General features: G+C 41.2%; 1 protein-coding gene across 6 annotated transcripts in view; it reads right to left on the bottom strand.

Moving 5' to 3' along the window:
• LOC143280435 (disco-interacting protein 2 homolog C-like) overlaps positions 1-22474 on the bottom strand; it is a 79294-nt gene that overhangs the window by 16102 nt on the left and 40718 nt on the right. For all 6 annotated transcript variants that reach the window (XM_076585078.1, XM_076585092.1, XM_076585086.1 and 3 more), the window contains 21 exons: positions 21931-22034; positions 20600-20702; positions 20057-20121; positions 19460-19553; positions 19013-19132; positions 17960-18074; positions 16632-16771; positions 14343-14560; positions 13337-13464; positions 11780-11864; positions 10478-10576; positions 9799-9931; positions 7720-7829; positions 7157-7237; positions 6342-6465; positions 5566-5607; positions 4855-4994; positions 3075-3236; positions 2440-2570; positions 1301-1392; positions 273-349 (listed from right to left, as the gene is read on the bottom strand). In XM_076585078.1, the coding sequence (XP_076441193.1) occupies positions 273-349; positions 1301-1392; positions 2440-2570; positions 3075-3236; positions 4855-4994; positions 5566-5607; positions 6342-6465; positions 7157-7237; positions 7720-7829; positions 9799-9931; positions 10478-10576; positions 11780-11864; positions 13337-13464; positions 14343-14560; positions 16632-16771; positions 17960-18074; positions 19013-19132; positions 19460-19553; positions 20057-20121; positions 20600-20702; positions 21931-22034 (2363 nt within the window). The remainder of the gene's footprint in view (positions 1-272; positions 350-1300; positions 1393-2439; positions 2571-3074; positions 3237-4854; positions 4995-5565; positions 5608-6341; positions 6466-7156; positions 7238-7719; positions 7830-9798; positions 9932-10477; positions 10577-11779; positions 11865-13336; positions 13465-14342; positions 14561-16631; positions 16772-17959; positions 18075-19012; positions 19133-19459; positions 19554-20056; positions 20122-20599; positions 20703-21930; positions 22035-22474) is intronic.

The following is a 22474-nucleotide window of genomic DNA, read 5'->3' as shown; positions in this document are numbered from 1 at the left end:
TCCATCCAATCCAACAGACAGAAGAAAATACAGATATACTTGAAACATCACACAGCCAGAACTTCAGAGAAGAAGTTCTCATTTTACATTCGATTACAGCAAAATATATACTGCCATGTCCACTTTCTAAAGCTTACCTCTGGTGAGACAAGACAAGTGCTTATCTGAATGCAGGAACACTGTTTTGCCTGTGAAGTAAAAAGTGTAAGGAATAAAGAGGAGAGTGGGGAAAGGCCCCATCATGAAGGCAGCGCACGAACACAGCCCCTGACCTTCATTGCAGCAGTGGAAGTGCCCAGCCCCCTTGTGCACAGCTCCATCACGCCATAAGAACAGAACGTGTCTCGCACTGCACACACAATTCTATAGACGTCACAATAATGTCACATTTCTATGTCACTGGCACACCTCAAAGAAAAAAACACAAAAGAAAATAACATAAAAAAGGGGGGTAAATGAGGGTAGTATTCAGTGTGCACATACATATTATTGTACTTGGGTGTAAAGCTTGTGGAGAGGGAGGGGACTGAGTAAAGGAGACACAGAGAGAGAGTGAGAGGGAGTGTGTGTGTACGTATACCATGCTTCTCTTTCAGGCAATATGATTTTGTGTGAAACCATCATGTATGTGTAATATATGTTGCATGGTCTTGTAAGTGTTTGAACATGCCATTGGGAAGAAGAGATTAAAAATATGAGGAAAAAAAAAGAAAAAAAAAGAACGAAAAGACAACAGAAAGGAGAAAAAATAATGATGGAAGGAACAAAAAAAAAAAAAGATAAAAAAGACTAAAAAAAAAGAAAAAAAAAGAAAAAAAATAGAAAGAACCTTCCAGGGATGCTGAAACTATCCTGCTCATTTGCAGAACTTTTAGGCATCCATTGATTTCTCCTAAAAAAAAAATATAAAAAAAATAAAAAAATAATAATAATAATAATAAAAAAGGGGGGGGGGGGGGGGGTTAAAGAAAACGAATACTGATCCAGGACAAAACTGCAATACACAGATGAACATGCTTTATGTAGGTGGCTATTGCAACACAAAAAATTAAAGTATAACATTTATTACCAGACGTAGAATTATATCACACTGCTTAAAACAAGCTTGACCACAATGCAAATCACAGAAAGCAATAAAAAACAAAATCACAGAACACTAAAAACTGTCAGAACGATGCATTCTTATCCAAACAGAATCAGAAAATTTGACACTGACTTTTGTACACTAATTTACTTAGTGACTGTTGGTTCCTGTTGAGATAGGACAGAGCTGAAGTGAAGAGACTGACACAGAACTAACCATTGTAGGTGCTGACAGAGGTGAGCCACACCGCAGGGTTGATCTCCACTTCAGAAGGTGGCACCAAGATGGAGTGATGACCCGAGTACACACTGCAGCACACAGACATCACATGAACACAGTACACACTGCAGCACACAGACATCACATGAACACAGTACACACTGCAGCACACAGACATCACATGAACACAGTACACACTGCAGCACACAGACACCACATGAACACAGTACACATTGCAGAACACTGACATCTACACACTGCAGCACACGGACATCACATGAACACAGTACACACTGCAGCACACAGACATCACATGAACACAGTACACACTGCAGCACACAGACATCACATGAACACAGTACACACTGCAGCACACAGACATCACATGAACACAGTACACACTGCAGCACACAGACATCACATGAAGACAGTACACACTGCAGCACACAGACATCACATGAACACAGTACACGCTGCAGCACACAGACATCACATGAACACAGTACACACTGCAGCACACGGACATCACATGAACACAGTACACACTGCAGCACACAGACATCACTTGAACACACTACAGAAAACATGCTATGAAACTCACACTGTCAAAAAGACATCAACCACTAGAGGTGACAACAAAAAAAAAACGAGCACAAGACAGAATGAACAAAACACAGATGACAACACAGGCACACTATTCATAACAGGAAACATGAACACAATGCAAGCAATTGTGATGACAAGAGATATACTGTGACATACACACAGCAACCATGAAATGATCATTTAAGCATGACAATCATAAACAAAAAGACATAACTCCTTAACTTGGGGATGAAAGGGAAAATGTAATTTACTTTAAAACAAAGTTAAAAAGTTAGAGGCAAATTACATAATTCATGTGATTTGCCTTTGATAAACAGATGGTTTATCATATCATTTATCAACAACAGAAAATGTCCTTTCATGCCAACTACTGCTGGCACTAAGATCACTACAGCTGTTCAGGACTTAAGTCTGCCACAGTCATAAAACTAAGCTCACTAATAAAATAACAAGACAATTTAACTCTCACAGTGACAAATCAGCTGCCTTTAGGGAACCAGAACAGAAAACTGTGAGAAGCGTTGTTTTACCTGCTGAGGCACCACAAGACAAAGCCCAGGCTGTTGTAGGGGTCCAGACAGAGAGACACCACCCGGGAGGGATAAAGCTCACACTGCAGTTTCTGTGCTCGGCACAGTGCTGTAGCTGAAGCATGCGACATCTGAAACACCACCATTCCAGCCCTCAATCAGTCATGTTTCAGTGTCCACATGGCTGTGCAGCATTATGAAGGACTGAAAGTGGAAACTGATGTTTCAGGGACAAGTACCAATATGGTACAGGGGAAAATGTAAACTGACATTTGTTATGCAGTCATAATGGATGCTTTCACAAGTCCGTGGTTCAATGTGATCTTTTCTGTACCTCTTCTTCCTTTGTGTTCTACAGGGAAAAAACAAACAAAAAACAACAACAAAATCCTAAAACTGACTGACTGAATAACGGAAATTGCCTGAATGATCAAAACAACATTTACCATGATTGGTTTAAGTTATTTTAATATAACAAAATAACTTTATTAAATAGTCTCCTGTATGAGCTCTGGTCTGAGAAAAAATATATGGTAACTTCACGCTCCTTACTGTATCAAAGCACATTGTTTTTCTCATAAACTGCACATTGAACCGTGAAACACAAGTGGTGAATACATTCTGTAACTGCTGACCTTGACCCCAGCCAGCATGCCTGTGGTGGAGACTGAGAAGTCTAGGTAACACATCATCTCTGGTGTCGGCGCTCGGTAGATGGCTGCCAGACGTTTCTTGGTCACCTCGTCCGCGTCCAACAACTGGACCCAGTGCTTAGGGTCCACCACCGCTGCTGCCTCCTGTAACCACACACCACCGTACATTGTCTTGTGCCTCACCATCACCACACACACCACCGTACATTGTCGTGTGCCTCACCATCACCACACACACCACCGTACATTGTCGTGTGCCTCACCATCACCACACACACCACCGTACATTGTCGTGTGCCTCACCATCACCACACACACCACAGTACATTGTCGTGTGCCTCACCATCACCAAATGTGCACTGTGCCTCACCATCACCACACACACCACAGCACTGTGTATCACCATCACCACACACCACAGCACTGTGCACTGTGCCTCACCATCACCACACACACCACAGCATTGCCTCACCATCACCACACAACATAGCACTGTGCCTCACCATCACCACACACACCACAGCACTGCCTCACCATCACCACACACACCACAGCACTGTGCACTGTGCCTCACCATCACCACACATACCACAGCACTGTGCACTGTGCCTCACCATCACCACACACACCACAGCACTGCCTCACCATCACCACACACCACAGCACTGCCTCACCATCACCACACATACCACAGCACTGTGCACTGTGCCTCACCATCACCACACACACCACAGCACTGCCTCACCATCACCACACACACCACAGCACTGTGCACTGTGCCTCACCATCACCACACACACCACAGCACTGTGCCTCACCATCACCACACACACCACAGCACTGTGCCTCACCATCACCACACAACATAGCACTGTGCCTCACCATCACCACACACACCACAGCACTGTGCACTGTGCCTCACCATCACCACACACACCACAGCACTGTGCACTGTGCCTCACCATCACCACACACACACCACAGCACTGTGTCTTCATTTGTTCAAGTGTTTGGTTTACTATATAAGAAGATTTTTCTATATAATTTTGCTAGGGACAACCATTTGCATAACCATTACCACCAAGTCAAACAAACAGCTAATAACAGCTGATGCAGACGGAAATTTCCATCCTGGGGCACTGAAAAGATTCAACACTACAATGAAAACCTGTGTGATTAACCCCTACACAGACATCCCACCAAACACCCTGACATTAATTTACATTTATAAACAGAAAAACATCACACACAACACAACACTAAAACATATCATACATCATACTTCTGCATTCACACAAAACCTTCACACACAATGCTCATTATACAAATCATACATCATACTCAAGCATACAAATACATCTCACAGAACACTTGTATATATATCAATCATCATACTTTTAGCACATACATAAATATCACACACAACACTCATCCTACATTTCACATATCATACTTCAGCAAACCGTATATATCAAATATCATACTTTTAGCACACACAAATATCACACACAGCTCATCCTACATTTCACATATCATACTTCAGCAAACACACACAAAATCACACACAACACTCAGAGTACATACCATACATCAAACTTCAGCATACACACACACAAAAAATCACACACAACATTCACACAAATCACGCATCATACTTGAACACACACACGCACACGCACATGTACACACACAAACATCACACACAACACACCACTCATCGTACACATCACACACGACACATGAGCCATGAGCAGAGACTGACCTTGGACCGAAGCAGCTTGATGGTGATGGCGGTGGTGAGGATGGCCACTGACTTGCTGACCTCCACAATCATGCGCACTGTGGGCAGGGTGGAGGCCACGTTCTGGGGGTGGGGGGGTCGGATCGTCACAGGCACACACCCTACACACACACACCGTGAGATACCATAAACCAGAGTGTAGGATCGTCACAGGCACACACCCTACATAAAAACATAAACACACACACACACCTCTTTCTCTGTCTATGAATACAAATTCATCTATATATCTCTCTATATATAATATATATTACTCTTTTTCTTCTTCTTTGTTCTTGGGCTGCAACCCCAACATTCATTCATATGCACAAGCAGGCTTTTACGTGTATGCTCGTTTTTACCTCAGCCATGTATGCTGTCATACTCTGATTTTGGGGGGATTTATGTACTAAGTACATATATATATATATATATATATATATATATATATATATATGAAAATAATGCAGAGTAAGAGAGAGAGAGTGAGCCAGGGACATGAATAAAACAAGGATCACTGTATGTCTGTGTCAGCATGTGAAGGCAAATGTTATCAATAAGCACATATCCAACAGAAATGTTCAGCATAGCATTCTCATTTATTCGTATTTTCAATTTTTAGTGACAGACCCATCACAGACAGACACACACTGAACATATAGCAGAGCGGATTAACCCAAACTTGATACTTACCGACATACAAGCACCCATAGAAAGCAGCAATGAGATCCACACCTGTAACACATGTTGCACAGTCAGCAAGTGCATGCAACAGCCAACAGATCAACTTCCTACTCAGAAAAAGAATTAAGATACAATTTGCGAAAACAAAGTGAACAGGGAATGCAAAGCCATCCACGACTTGAGTGCAGTTCCTACCAACCAAACCGTAAAAGCTGCGATGGAGACTGAAGAAAGCAAAACAAAGCCAAAATATGGTCATCGCTAAGTAGAAAAGTCTCCTTTGGGAAGTTCTTTTTTTTAATTTTGTTACATACAACAGAAATTATATTTGAGATTATGCTTCTGGTATCTATGCAACTGTTTGAGCTGTAGCCGAAGCAGTGTTGATGCAACTTTCTTTCTTTCTTATTTTTAGCACAACACCACAGATGCAATGACAGAACTCACTGAGCCCTGCGCCCAACCACTGCTCTGGTGTCAAAATTCGTCTCATTAAAACCATTTTCACATTCACACAAATGCACCAACTGCAAAGAAGGGGAATTAACTTCAACAGATGTGCCCACATGTAATATGGAGGAAAACTGTATTTTGTGCATTATACCGCATCAATATGGCATGGAAGCCTGCTGAGTCTGTAAACTGCCCATGGCTGAATGGGTTAACAGGCTGGTGTGATGCTCCTTGTCCAGTGGACAGTTAAACAAGACCAACACCTGGACGATAGCTTGGAATTGTAAACCTGCACAACCCATCAATACACAAGAACTGGCAATGACGTATACCTGGAGGGAAGACGAGAGCGACGTGGTCACCACTGTTGAGTTTGCCTTTCTCCATCAGCATACAGCCGATGCGCTCTGCCCGCTTGTGGAGCTGAGAGCATGTCAGTGACTGCTGCACCTGGTTCTGTGGACATCCATCACCACACACCTCATCTTCATGGCACACACACCACAAAGGTAAATACATCATAATATTAAACATACAGTAAGTACTTGACAAAACAGTAGATGATAAACACACATTTAAGCACAAGACAAAGATAATTATGTTTATTTCAGCATGTGGAAGACAACAGATATTATCTTTCTTTATATTAGCATGTGAAAGGCAATAAAAATTATCTATCTAGATAGTAAATGAAGGCCTTATACATTTGAAACAAATAATAAACACTTAAGACAATTTTGTTTAAATTAGCATAACTCATATATGTGAAAAATAACATGAATAATCTTTCCAGAAAATGACTAAAGCGTTACGCATTTCAAAGTACAGTGTAGAACTACAATACACCTGTTACATGATGAGCATGCACTGTATGATTATGCACTGCATCAAGTGTCCAACAGAGAAAAAGAAGCACACTAGTCCTCTGAACTGAACTTTACCAAATGGATACATCAAATGAACTTTAACAAAAGGATACATGAACTGAACTTTAACAAAAAGATACATGAACTGAAATTTACCAAAACGATACATGAATTGAAATTTACCAAAAGTATACATGAACTGAACTTTGCAATAGCCATTTAAACAAAGGGCAACGATGAACAGTTCCAAGACAGGTAAAAAAACCAAGTTAAGTACTTACCCTGGCATTCAGCATGGTAAAGAGGATGTGATCTGGAGTGGTCTGTGACCGCCATCTCAATATCTCTGTCAAGAACTGATGCTGCCAGCACACAGAAACGTTCTTTACAAGTTGAGTAAATCTACATACATGAAAATAAAAGAATCTACAAATATGAAAATAAAGGCACTTTCCACTACTCTAAATTCATCATTATCAGATTCAAGCAGCAGTTTCCATTCATATTTAGTTTCACAAATGATCTGATACTAAATCGCAGTGAAATGTTTCCTTTAAATCACAGATGATCAGTTACAGGTGGTTCAAAATAAATGTCTGAGCTGATGAGTTCAAATGTTACTTTCTGTACCAAAATATCAACTGCTCCCTGGAGTGGCTTATGCTGTAAGAACATTTATTTAAATGTTGCTTTCTATGTCTCTTATCCTTTGCTCACAGGATTAGGCTATACGAATAACAGACATTTGATTAAATGTTGCTTTCTGTCTTTTATACTCTGCTCACAGACTTAGGCTGCATGACTGACTGACACATGTTTAAATGCAGCAATATGTGTGACTGACCTTCCTGCTTTCTGACTCATCATCTGACAGTCCCAGGTCCCGACCACGAGCCCAGGCCATGCGGGCCCCCTGTACGATGTTCCCCACATGCACCGCCGACGGCTTGATGTCTGCAAAACACACACCACACACATTACTCAGGGACGGCTTGATGTCTGCAAAACACACACCACACACATTACTCAGGAACGGCTTGATGTCTGCAAAACACACACCACACACATTACTCAGGGACGGCTTGATGTCTGCACACATTACTCAGGAACGGCTTCATGTCTGCAAAACACACACCGCACACATTACTCTGGGACGGCTTGATGTCTGCAAAACACACACCGCACATTACTCAGGAACGGCTTCATGTCTGCAAAACACACACCGCACACATTACTCTGGGACGGTTTCATGTCTGCAAAACACACACCACACACATTACTCAGGGACGGCTTGATGTCTGCAAAACACACACCACACACATTACTCAGGAACGGCTTGACGTCTGCAAAACACACACCACACACATTACTCAGGGACGGCTTGATGTCTGCACACATTACTCTGGAACGGCTTGATGTCTGCAAAACACACACCACACACATTACTCTGGGACGGCTTGATGTCTGCAAAACACACACCGCACATTACTCAGGAACGGCTTCATGTCTGCAAAACACACACCGCACACATTACTCTGGGACGGCTTGATGTCTGCAAAACACACACCACACACATTACTCAGGAACGGCTTGATGTCTGCAAAACACACACCACACACATTACTCTGGGACGGCTTCATGTCTGCAAAACACACACCACACACATTACTCAGGAACGGCTTGATGTCTGCAAAACACACACCACACACATTACTCAGGGACGGCTTCATGTCTGCAAAACACACACCACACACATTACTCAGGAACGGCTTGATGTCTGCAAAACGCACACCGCACACATTACTCTGGGACGGTTTCATGTCTGCAAAACACACACCACACACATTACTCAGGGACGGCTTATGTCTGCAAAACACACACCACACACATTACTCAGGGACGGCTTGATGTCTGCACACATTACTCTGGGACGGTTTCATGTCTGCAAAACACACACCACACACATTACTCAGGGACGGCTTCATGTCTGCACACATTACTCAGGAATGGCTTGATGTCTGCAAAACACACACCACACACATTACTCTGGGACGGCTTCATGTCTGCAAAACACACACCACACACATTACTCAGGGACGGCTTCATGTCTGCAAAACACACACCACACACATTACTCAGGGACGGCTTCATGTCTGCACACATTACTCAGGAACGGCTTGATGTCTGCAAAACACACACCACACACATTACTCAGGGACGGCTTCATGTCTGCAACATATATGCCACATACATCACTCTGAACCTCTGATAAACATCATACAATACTGTGTACCCACTTCGTACCCATCAGTGCTGGTGCACTGCAGTTTCTGTGGACCTGCCCTACAACAGCTGAGTGCACTGTCCAAGCCATACTTCACACACAAAATGTAAACAACATCATCAAAAACATTCTCAATCTCCTTGAAAACACTGGCAAACAATGTAGAGGCTAAAGCCAACCTGGTAAAATCACAGAGTGAGAATAAAACTCATCGAGAAAGTGAAACTGAATGTGCACAATGCAGGATGGAAGTATCTGCATGCTGTCCAAAGGAAGCAGTTTCAGTTTCTCAAGGAGGCGTCACTGCATTCAGACAAATCCATATACACTACACCACATCTGCTAGGCAGATGCCTGACAACAGCATAACCCAACGCGTTTGTCGGGCCTTGAGTGCATGCTTATACATTTGTGTACATATCAGAGTGGATTTCTTTTAAATGCATCAACCAGGTGTTCCAGATGAATCATAACTTGGAGTACAAAGTGTTAATAATTAATACAGCAGTCTCAAATAGGAATCCTAATCTCTTCCCACAACTAGAACACAAAACAACAAGACATTTACTGGCCACAAAGCCCAGAGCCAACAATGGTTAACAACACTAGTACCACCCTGCACATGAAGAGGGCACATACCTGGATGGACCTCTCTAGGCTTGGGCAGGTTGGTGACACATGTGTGCGGACACATCAGCACGTTGGCTGGATGCAGCGACCCATCCATGAATTTCTTCTTGGTCTCATGCAGGTGAATACCACCCAGCGGCGTCTGTCACGGTAAAACATTTTTTTTCATAACTCTTCAACTCTTACCACGCTGTTAACGCATCATTAAAATGTACAGAAAAATTCTGCTCTGTGTAAGCAAAGTGTGCATGCCCACAAACAGACAGATGTACAAGAACAGGCAGAACTGGACAATGTTCATATCTGACAGTGACTTCACTTTATATGTGTGTCATGTAGATGTAGTCATCTTAGCATTCTGGTCACCTGACATCAAGAAATGAGGCAGAGACTGTTCACCCTCCACCAGGTTTTGGAAGGATTACATGACCAACAAACTCTTTCCTCTGAATCCCCAAAGCAAAAAACTACACACACTCTACACATAACACATACCATTCCATTCTGCTCTGATCCTCACAATCTCACTTTGTGCACCACCCTCATCCACACCCAATCATGCACATGTGAACTTAAGACTTTGTTGGCTTCAAATAGAAGAATTTCTTAAACAGGAAGCTCAAATTGAAGATGAGCTAGACACCCAGGTAAAACTAGGATGTTTGGTCAGGACAGGTCAGTGTCTTACCTTGGGCAGGTAGTTGGGAGGGACCAGGGCCAGACAGTACACCCCCACCTGGTGAATGCTGTCCACTGCCTGCAGCACCCGACTCATCCACTGGAAACTCTGCACACACACACACACACACACACACGCACACGCACACACATGAACACAAATGCTCAAGCACGAATACACCACGCCCATCCCATTCACATATTCCCTCATTTGCTTATTTATCATCATTGTTGTCTTTTTTATTTATTTATTTTATTATTACTTATTTATATATATATATATATATATATATATATATATATTTTTTTTTTTTTTTTTTTTTTTGTATGCTTATAGTTGACTTCATCAAGTTTTTGCGCCTTATACATATTATTATTAGTAGTAGTAGTTCTTTGTTATGTAATTATATATTTATTTATTTATTTATTCATTCTTTTTCTTTTTTTTTTTTATTATTCTTATTATTTTTTTTTATTTTTTTTAATTTATTTCTTTTTTATTTTTTTTATTCTTTTTTATTTTTTATTTATTCTCAAGGCCTGACTAAGCGCGTTGGGTTATGCTGCTGGTCAGGCATCTGCTTGGCAGATGTGGTGTAGCATATATGGATTTGTCCGAACACAGTGACGCCTCCTTGAGCTACTGAAACTGAAACCTCATATAATACCTTGTGCATGCATGCGTGTGTGTCTGTGTGTACCTTACATACACATGTACATTACATATTATGTAGAGAGCATAAATCAGAACACACAGGGTTCCATGATCTATCATTTGAACTGTAACCTACAACATCCCTAAAAAAACGTATTTTGAGACAAACATACCACCGGCCAAACGCTGTTTTGCCATGCAATCTACACTATAATTCACAGCAACTTACACAGCTAAAGCTACTGTAACATATTCAGAAGCACAAAACAGCTTGTGCTAAAAGACTCCTCTGAAGAATACTCACCATCATTCAAAAAAGAAATTTTCTTTCCTGTCATTAATCAAAAGAAACAAATATCAAAACACTAGTAAGTGAAAGCACGATTAACCAAGTAGATAAAATCTGGAAAGGAATGTACTGCCTGATCACTCTCATTTCAATTCACTCTTTGGTGGTTTACACCAGATGATAAAATAAAAATTGTTTACTGTATTTCTAACGTTATTGACGTCAAATGTGTATTCTTGATGTTATGAGTGTATTTTGTATTTTTTCATATATTCAAATTTTGTTTATTCAAACAATGTGACAGAAACTACATGTATCAGCAAGTACAACAGCAGTTTGTGAAAGCAAGAGGAAGTGTATATGGCTACCTCTTCTTCAGTGCAGTCAGGTCTCTGTTCAGCAATGATACAGATTCTCTCATCCCTCAACACCCGGATGGAAAACACTGCTATCCTGCACACATCAACAATATGCTGCAATTAATTAAACATGTCCTGCAAATTTCACTAATATTCTACAAAAAATAAAAACCAGCAGTCTCTCTTCTGTTCTCTTACTCCCTTTCCCGTCTGTTCTTCTTTCATTATAAAATGCATGTCTGTACAAACTCATCCAAAATGCAATGCCAAGAAACAGGCAAGTTCAGAAACTGTTGCCACGGCAAGGCATGTAACTTGAACAAATGCAGTATACAGGTCAACAACACGTGTGGAGGCACAAATCCAAGGAACGTCCTGTCAATGTTCATTGTTTCTCACTGTGTCTGGACGTGCGCACACATGTGCATGCGTGTGTGTGTGTGTATGTGTGTGTGCGTGTGTGCGCGCGCGAGTGTGTGTGTGAGCGTGCATGTGTTTGTGTATTTATGAAATATGTGTTTTTTTCTTTTTCATCACAGCATTTTTAACTTGATATTTTTTATTGTTTGGTGGATTATGCTTTTTCATTCGTTCTGTGAACGCACTGGATTAAGTTGTTGTAATGCTTTTTTGTTATGTTTATATTTAGCTCGATGATGTAAGGCACTTTGAGTAGCTTTAGTACTGCATATTGTGGCATAGAAAAGTTATGAATTATTATCATTATTATCATTACTGCTTCCACTAGCCAAGTAGAGGAAAAGCACTAAGCAGCATGGGTTCCTGGTTGTGTACTGTAAGGAAAGTTACTCTGCTTTTGGAGTTCACGACTTTGTGCAACAAACCTGAGATCTGGTTTCTCACATCTATTTCAAACACACAGAACAGTTCCCTGTGACTGGAGAATACATTGAAAGACAGCTGAGTCATGATGATACTATTGCATACTGCTACTTGAAACCTTTTCTGCAAAGCATGGGAGCCCTGACTGACTCTGTAAAGGATGGGAGCCCTGACTCTGTAAAGGGTGGGAGCCCATGACCAATTCTGTAAGAGTGGGAGCCCTGACTGACTCTGTAAATTGTGAGTCCCCCTGGCCGACTCTGTAAATTGCAAGAGCCCCTGACTGTGTGAACAGTGAGAGCCCTGACCGACTGTGCAAAGGGTGAGAGCCCTAACTGACTCTATAAAGAGTAGGAGCACCGACTGTGTAAAGGGTGGTAGCCCTGACTGACTCTGTGAAGGGTGGAAGCCCTAACCAACTCAAGGGTGGGAGCTGTGGCCAACTGTGTTAAGGGTGGGAACCCCTGACTGACTCTGTAAAGGGTGGGAACCCTGACTGACTCTGTAAAGGGTGTAAACCCTGATTGAATGTGTAAAGGGTGAGAGCCCTGACATACTTTGTAATGGGTGGGAACCCTGACAGACTCTCTGAAGGGTGGGAGCCCTGATTGTGTAAAAGGCGTAAGCCCTGATTGGATGTGTAAAGGGTGAGGGCCCTGACAGACTGTAATGGGCAGGAACACTGACTGACTCTATAAAAGGTGGGAGCCCTGACAGACTGACCTTCCTCTGTAGATAAACTTCATGGGTTCCACAGCCAGCACGGTGGCGATGATGTCATCGGTGTTGTGACGACGGTTGGACACCTGCATCAGCCCTTCCTTGCTCCCACACACAAACACCAAGCCTCCCTGCACACACGCACACACATACACACACCAAATTTACTATGATTTTCAGTATTAAACTACACACAATACAACAACTGTACTTTGATTTTCAGTGTCAAACTATGCACACACACCAATTCTACTACCAAAAGCTCCCTGCACACACACATATATACCAACTGTACCACGATTTTCAGGGTCAAACTACACACATACATCATCAATACTATGATTTTCAGTGTCAAACTACACACATACACGCTGTACTATGATTTTCAGTGTCAAACTACACACATACACCACACAAACCCACAACACACACCCTAAACACACACTACACACCCAAAACACACACTACACACCCAAAACACATGACACACATCCACAACACACACCCAAAACACATGACACACATCCACAACACACACCCAAAACACATGACACACATCCACAACACACCCAAAACACACGCTGCACACCCAAAACACATGACACACATCCACAACACACCCAAAACACATGACACACATCCACAACACACACCCAAAACACATGACACACATCCATGACACACACCCAAAACACATAACACACATCCACAACACACACCCAAAACACATGACACACATCCACAACACACCCAAAACACACACTGCACACCCAAAACACATGACACACATCCACAACACACCCAAAACACATGACACACATCCACAACACACACCCAAAACACTCACATCCACAACACACACCCAAAACACATGACACACATCCACAACACACCCAAAACACCAAAAACACACCACACACCCACGAAACACCCCACACACCAACCACCCGCAACAGCCCACACACCCACACCACACAGCACCCACAACACAGGTCGCCATGACACTGACCGGCCCCAGGAAGCCAATGAGCCCTGTCCTGACGTACAGCTTGTCGCCCAGGGGTCTGCCGTCAGCCATGAGGGGCTGGATCTGGAAGGTGGTGATAGTGATGCCCTGCAGGCCCCAGTAGCTGGTGCCCGTGTACCCAGAGCACACGCACAGCTCCCCCACCTCATCCGTCTTGCACAGGTAGGGGGCTCCGTCCAGTTTGATCACCACCATCAGAGCTGACAGCAAAGCAGTGGGAGAATTAAAGGTAGTAAACCAGTGGAAGAATCAAAGGTAATAGTGGATGAAAGGTAGAAAACCAGTGGAAGCATTCAAGGTAATAGTGGAAGAATCAAAGGTAGTAAAGTAGTGGGAAAAATCAAATATAGTAAAGTAGTGGGAGAATCAAAGAAAAGCAGTGGAGAAAATCAAAAGTAATAAAGTAGAGAAAAATTAAAGGTAGAAAAGCTGTGGAAGGAACATGGGTAGCAAAGCAGCAGAAGAATGGTGGAAGTATCAAAGGTAGAAAATCAGTGGAAGAATCAAAGGTAGAAAACAGGAGGAAGAATCAAAGGTGGAAAATCAGTGGAAGAATTAAAGAGAAAAGCAGTGGAAAAATCACAAGTAGAAAAGGAGAGGGAGAATTCAAAGTAGAAAAGAAGTGGAAGAATCAAAGGAAGAAAAGAAGTGTAAAAATCAAAGAAAGAAAAGACGTAAGAAAAGAAGTGGAAGAATCAAAGAAAGAAAAGAAAGTGGAAGAATCAAAGAAAGAAAAGAAGTAAGAAAAGAAGTGGAAGAATAAATGAAAGAAAAGAAGTGGAAAAATCAAAGAAAGAAAAGAAGAAAAGAAGTGGAAGAATCAAAGGAAGAAAAGAAGTGTAAGAATAAATGGAAGAATAGAAGTAAGAAAAGAAGTGGAAGAATCAAAGGAAGAAAAGAAGAAAAGTGGAAGAATCAAAGGAAGAAAAGAAGTAAGAAAAGAAGTGGAAGAATCAAAGAAAGAAAAGAAGAAAAGTGGAAGAATCAAAGGAAGAAAAGAAGAAAAGAAGTGGAAGAATCAAAGGAAGAAAAGAAGAAAGAAAAGAAGTAAAAAAAGAAGAAAGAAAAGAAGTGGAAGAACCAAAGGAAGAAAAGAAGAAAGAAAAGAAGTGGAAGAATCAAAGGAAGAAAAGAAGTGGAAGAATCAAAGGAAGAAAAGAAGTGGAAGAATCAAAGGAAGAAAAGCAGAGGAAGGATCAAACACCAGACAAGTGCACTAAGTTTCACTCTGACAATGACACAAAACTTGAAGATGATACTTCTAAGTGCCTCTAATTAGTTTGCACACAGGTACAGAGAAACACAATCAGAACCTTCCCTTTGAATGGAACCCCCTTGCGTGTTCTAACATTCTGATAAACAATTCACCCTCCCATGTACATCATTTTCAGGCCATCATTCTCTCACGCAGCCTTTCTCCGACACAACTACCTGCACTTGAAATACTCAAACCCCATCCCACCCCACTGCTAAGTTTCCTGCAGTAAGTGAAACCTTTTCATTCTTAACACATCCTTACTCCACTACAGCATCCACCTTTATATTACCATCAACCCCCCATTTCCCACAGTATTTGTATTTGTATTTCTTTTTATCACAACAGATTTCTCTGTGTGAAATTTGGGCTGCTCTCCGCAGGGAGAGTGCGTCACTACACTACAGCGCCACCTTTTTTTTTTTTTTGTATTTTTTCCTGCATCCAGTTTTATTTGTTTTTCCTATCGAAGTGGATTTTTCTACAGATTTCTGCCAGGAACAACCCTTTTGTTGCCATGGGTTCTATCACGTGCACTAAGTGCATGCTGCACGCGGGACCTCGGTTTATCGTCCCATCCGAATGACTAGTGTCCAGACCACCACTCAAGGTCTAGTGGAGGGGGAGAAAATATCCGCGGCTGAGCCGTGATTCGAACCAGCGTGCTCAGATTCTCTCACTTCCTAGGCGGACACATTACCTCTAGGCCATCACTCCACTATGAGAAGCCTTTTCTTTCTCTCACCTGTACAAAACACCTTTTCTTTTCATTCTCACCTGTACAGAACATCTTTTCATTCTCTCACCTGAACAGAACATCTTTGCATTCTCTAACCTGTACAGAACACCTTTTCTTTTCATTCTCTCACCTGTACAGAACCTAACTTCACCAGAAACATCTAACTTTAAAAAAAAAAAAGTTTTAAAAATAATTGCTTTAATAATCATTCTTCTTTATTAGTACCATCTACCTTTACCAGACCATCCCTGCCCACAGTGCCTGCAGCCTTGCTTACCTCCCGGCATGACCTGTCCGCAGTCCTGCAGGGTGAGGGAGGTGAGGGAGTTCTCACTGTCCACCCTCACCACCCCGTAACTCAGACCCTGCATCGACAGGATGCCTCGCCCCGTGGCACTGCTGCTGGTCTTGCCCGGCCTGTCAACAGTCAGCGCTCCCTGTGTCAGGTCTGCTGCTCTCAGTGGCATTATGTCACACTCTGTTTCTAAAGCACACTCGTTCTGTTTCAAAAGACCGAGCAAACTTTAACAAGAGCTAGGTCTAAACGCACTGTTTCTACTGCAAAAGACCAAACAAATTTCAAGAAGCGCTAAGTCTAAACAGGTTGTTTCTATCTAAAAAACGAAACAAATTCTATGACAAGAGATAAGTCTAAAGAGATTGTTTCTATTTCAAAAGACCAAACCAATTTTAACAAGAGCTACGTCTAGACAGATTGTTTATATTTAAAAAAACTAAACAAATTCTATAACAAGAGCGAAGTCTAAAGAGACTGTTTCTATTTCAAAAGACCAAACAAATTTTAACAAGAGCTAATTCTAAAGAGATTGTTTCTATTTCAAAAGACCAAACAGAGTTGAGACTAAACACTGTTTCAATTTTGAAAGACCAACAAATTTTACCAATAGGTAAGAGTGAACAGATTGTTTCCATTTCAAAACAAGTACAAAGTCTGGTATTGTAATATATCACTTTTTATCACAACAGATTTCTCTGTGTGATATTCAGGTTGCTCTTTCCAGGAAAACGTGGCGGCATTACGACAATACAGCAACACATTTTCTTTCCTCTGTTGGCAAGTGCATTCATTTTACTACAGAGGTAGATCTTGTTTTCTTTTTTTTTTTAATAGTATTTTGCCAGAGACAACCCTTTTGTTGCTGTGGGTTCTTTTACCTGCACTAAGTCCACAGCACATACAGGATTTAAATTCATCATCTCATCCAACAAATTAGTACCCAGACCAATACTCAAGGAGGGGGGAGAAAAAATCCTGGTACGTATACAGGGCCTGAACCCATGGAAACTCACTTCCTATTCAGGTCTATTACTGTTCGTAAGCTAGTATACTCAACTTCAAAATCTTTTACATTATGTTTGACTTTGCATGTACAATATACCCCTTGAAACCTCATGACCAGCAGTCGAAACCCAAATCCCATGAGATCATAACACCAAATGCATCATACTGGTGACCATGCTGGTTCATACCCAACAGAATAAGGAAGTAATGCACTAAGTCTGACACATCCTAAACACAGGCATGTCCACATTCATTTTGCACCTGTTAGACTGCTAAAGCGAATCCCATCTTTCACACCGTACCTGCGTATGGAGACGGTGAGAGCTTCAGAAGAGCTGGCACAGGGACAGATGGCTTCTGGCCGCAGACCCTTGGACTGGAAAGCACTTAGGAAGGAATCACAGGACGTCAGGGACCCTGCCACATGCCGTCACATTCACAACCACCATGTCCAGTACGCAAACTGAGTATCACTTTGTCTCTGAACACACACACACACACATGCACACACACACAAAAAAAAACAACAACAAAAAAACAATAAAAACACACACACACAAAAACACACATGCAAACAAAGTGCAACAATGCAGAAAGTTTAATATCCCCATTCTGCCCTCAAATTACTCATTTACTCACTCACTGTGTTATCAAAGTAAGATACTTACACACACAAAAAAACCGCACAAACATGCATGATATGGATATAAACGTACTCTCCCATTTTTGAAGCCTAATTCAGTTTTGTTTTTAACGTATATGTCATTGCCATGTATTCATTGACTTTCCCATTTGTTGCCCTGTATATATCTAGATTCACAACAAAAGCAGGCCCTCCCATCTCCCTCTATGTATCCCCTACTCCTGCCCTCCCCAACACACTCCCCTCAACCCCTGCTGTTCTCTGTTATTTAGAAAAAAGATAACGTCTATATGTCTGCTTTCATTTAAAGATTCCTATCCACATGCTTCACTAATTTTCACACAAGCCATGCACACGGCATGCCCCTGTGTGTCACTGCTTTCTGAAAGGCTAAAAGTTATGGTGTTTACAGCCTCGCCGACCACTAAGACCATCTCAAGGCAATCACCAAGCTAGCATCTATTTCAAACCAAGGGTAAAAAAACAAAACAACCTACAACAAAAACTAATCACCACTTTGATCTTTGTACTCAAAAGTAATAAAATCTCCCAGAGTTGAAAACATTCAAATTTGGTCAAAAACTTTCACTGCTTTCAAAAAGTTTGACAGCACCCATGAAGGGACATCTCGAAACCAAGTCTTCAGACAACATGCCATGTATGTAATGTCTGTGTCTAATGTCCTGCGTTCTGTGTGGCTGACTCGACTCACATGGGTTGGCCCCGTCAGCTATCAGCAGCAGACGGAGGGAGGTGAAGTTGATGTCCTTGTGGTCTTTCTGAGCCAGCAGGCCCCAGTGCATGTCCCGGGACTTCACCACTGCTACTGAGGCTGTAGGCACATTGGAGTCATGCATGTTATAAAATAATAATAATAACAACAACAATAATAGTATTCTAACATCTTCCATGATGATGACATGGTGCGCACACACACACACACACTGGCATAAATTTTTTATTACAATCCTCTCGTGCCAGTGATTTTGTCAATGTATTATCTGAATATTTCTATTTGTTCATTTATATTACCCACATGAGTCTATTACAATCTCTGCCAATTGACAGCATAGCAACAAGGACATAAAATGTAAACCAAAACAGCTTCCTCAAAATGCTTTCAAAATCAGAGACAAGTGAATCAGGTTCCTGTACTGACCTTTATACTTGGTGACCATTTTCATCCAGGATGCAGGATCCACCTTCATCAGGGAGTATGGAATAAATATGGTGTGCATACCGTTGAAGACACTCTGCAAACAGGCCACATTCTTCATTAATATGAGGATATGAGGGAGACCAAAACATTCAGGTTCTTTTTAAAATTGTATTCATTTCATGAGACATCCAAAAACAAATTCACAAAATAATGTTCAACAATACAATTAACACACTGACAAGCTGTCTTAAGTCATAATTAACTGAGAGCTTAACTGATCAACATCATTTGAATTAATCAAATCAAATCATAGGACTGTTTAAAACAAAAAATTTTCTTTAGTATGATTATGGTCAAAAACATGCAAAAGCAAAAGAGAGTTCTTACTGATTTCTGTGTTAGGGCTGCCTTATTATTTTCCTTTTTTTTTTTTTTTTTTTTTTTTTTTTTAATAGCATATCCTACTAATTTCTTCAAATTTATCTTCTAATCCAAATATGAAAATACAAATATTTGTATGTCCAAGCATGTCCCAAGCATTAGAGTAGAACCCCCAATGACATAAATTTCACTAAAACAGGCACACTGTATACTTACACATAAAATGCCATGCCACAAACCAACTTCTCGCTTGAAGTCCAACACACAGACCATGACTTCTCCTGCAATGAACCAGTGAACATTAGATACAGACATCACTCATTTTATTCTCATTAAAAAAACTAATCAATATTGTAGCACTCAATACACTATGAATCAGTGGTAAGGAAATATAATGAAAAAGTATCAGAGGATCATTATACTTTCTACGATCTGAACAAGAAATGATACATTTTATAAATGAATAGTCAGAATACTGTTCATCTTTTCAGTCATGATAAATACTTCAATGAACATTGTTACACTACCATTCCAAAATCTGAAGAAAATACAAGTAACTTCTAATTTAAGTTTATAACTAAAAATTTTGATTGAAAACACAAACATGAGAATTGCCAACTGATTCTATAGTAATTCAATTTTATAATTTGAATTCAAGCCACATGCACACAAGTTCAGTGCACAAACACAACATACGACACCATTCTACAGCACACATACTCACTAACACATGAACATCTTATTTTCAAGACATCTCACCTTCTGTGTAGTTGGCTGCCACAGTCAGAGTGCGACAGTGACACACCATGGTGTTCCGTGTCGTCGTCACACCCACCGTGCTACCATCTTTGTTCAGACCATACTGAAACATAAACACCACGGCTCTGGTACCTGTCACAACATTAATACACAACAAAAAAGTAAAATAAATCAACAAACAGAGAAAAATATGATTCTCCCTCTAACTTCACTGGACATAAGGTATTTTTTTTGTTGTTTTTTTTGTTTTGTATTTCTTTTTATCACAACTGATTTCTCTGAGTGAAATTCGGGCTGCTCTCCCCAGGGAGAGCGTGTTACTATACTACAGCGCCACCCATTTGTGTGTGTGTGTGTGTGTGTGTGTATTTTTTTCCTGCGAGCAGTTTTATTTGTTTTTCCTATTGAAGTGGATTTTTTCTACAGAATTTTGCCACGAGCAACCCTTTTGTTGCCGTGGGTTCTTTTACATGCGCTAAGTGCATGCTACACATGGGACCTCAGTTTATTGTCTCATCCAAATGACTAGCGTCCAGACCACCACTCAAGGTCTAGTGGAGGGGGAGAAAATATCGGTGGCTGAGCTGTGATTCGAACCAGCATGCTCAGATTCTCTCGCTTCCTAGGCGGATGCTTTACCTTTAGGCCATCACTCCACTTTGATGGTAGATGCAAGAAAGGAAGGCTAAAGAACACCTGGCACAGAACAGTCAAAGGAGAACTGAAGACCCTGAAGCACGCCTGAGTTACAGTTCAGAGACTGGCCCCAAGCAGACAAGAGTGGTGGTCCGTTGCTGCTGCATTACATGCCAAAGGGGATACTGGGCAGTAAATAAACAAAGAACTGTATTTATGCACAAATTAATAAATAACACTGGTCACAAAAAAAATACAAGGGACGGTGGGGGAGGAGCGGTTAGCAGATTTCAGGTGTGACTTTTTATTTACTTTTCTTATTCTGTCTGCCGAGACAAGACTCACAAAGAATATCAGCATATGAAAAATGACCGACATGGAGAACAAAATAGGGGAAGTATCATAACTGCATCTCAACCATCTTGACATGTTCATTAAGTCAATGGAATTTAAGGGTTACAATGAGCCAAACAGACAGAAAAAGAGTAAGGGAAAATGTGTGCATATTAAAGATCTCCATTTTTTGTTTGCTTTTCTTCTGCTGTTGATAAAACTTTTTCGTTTGTTTGTTGTTGCTTTTTTTTTCTTCCATTCTTTCTGACTCTGTAGATCTTTTTGTTAGAAAAGATTTCTTCACCACCATCTTGCCCCAACAGACCTGAAAAGCAGGCCCCCATCACAAAGTAAGTTCTCACCTCAATGTAGGCAGGTACATCTTCAGACATGCGAGGGGGAGGTTGCCAGTCCTTTGGGGGTTTGCTCAGGTTTTCCGTCACAAACCAGTTCAGGCGGGGCCATCCTGGAATCACAACCCTCACTAAACACCCAAGTTAGACTCTTGTCCTTCATGCAGCAACCTTTGACACACCATCTCTAAACTTTGACCCAGAATGATTAATTACAAGCAGATCACAATCTCACACCTGTGCTGCCAACATTCTGTAAAAAGTAATCCCCTTTCCAAAAAAAAAAACATTCCCAACTAGTTAAGTTACACATAAGAGATAAAAGTTGAACAGGGTAGGAAGTGGAAAAGAGAGGATAGAAGAAAATAGGTGAGACGGCAGAAATGATAGGAAAAACAGTGAACACATACACAGCAAGGGGTGATGCAAGACAAGAGCAATAAAACATTCTATGGCCTTCAGACTGCAAACTACAGTAGTGTCTAAATGAAAACTAAAAAAACCCAAATGAAATAGAAAAGGTAAAAACAAAAAATCGAAGCATGAAATATCT

The sequence above is a fragment of the Babylonia areolata genome, chromosome 1 (genome assembly GCF_041734735.1).
Source record: "Babylonia areolata isolate BAREFJ2019XMU chromosome 1, ASM4173473v1, whole genome shotgun sequence".
Taxonomy (NCBI): Eukaryota; Metazoa; Mollusca; class Gastropoda; order Neogastropoda; family Buccinidae; genus Babylonia; species Babylonia areolata.
The sequence above is the reverse complement of the archived record's forward strand: the minus strand, read 5'-3'. Positions and strand labels throughout refer to the sequence as shown.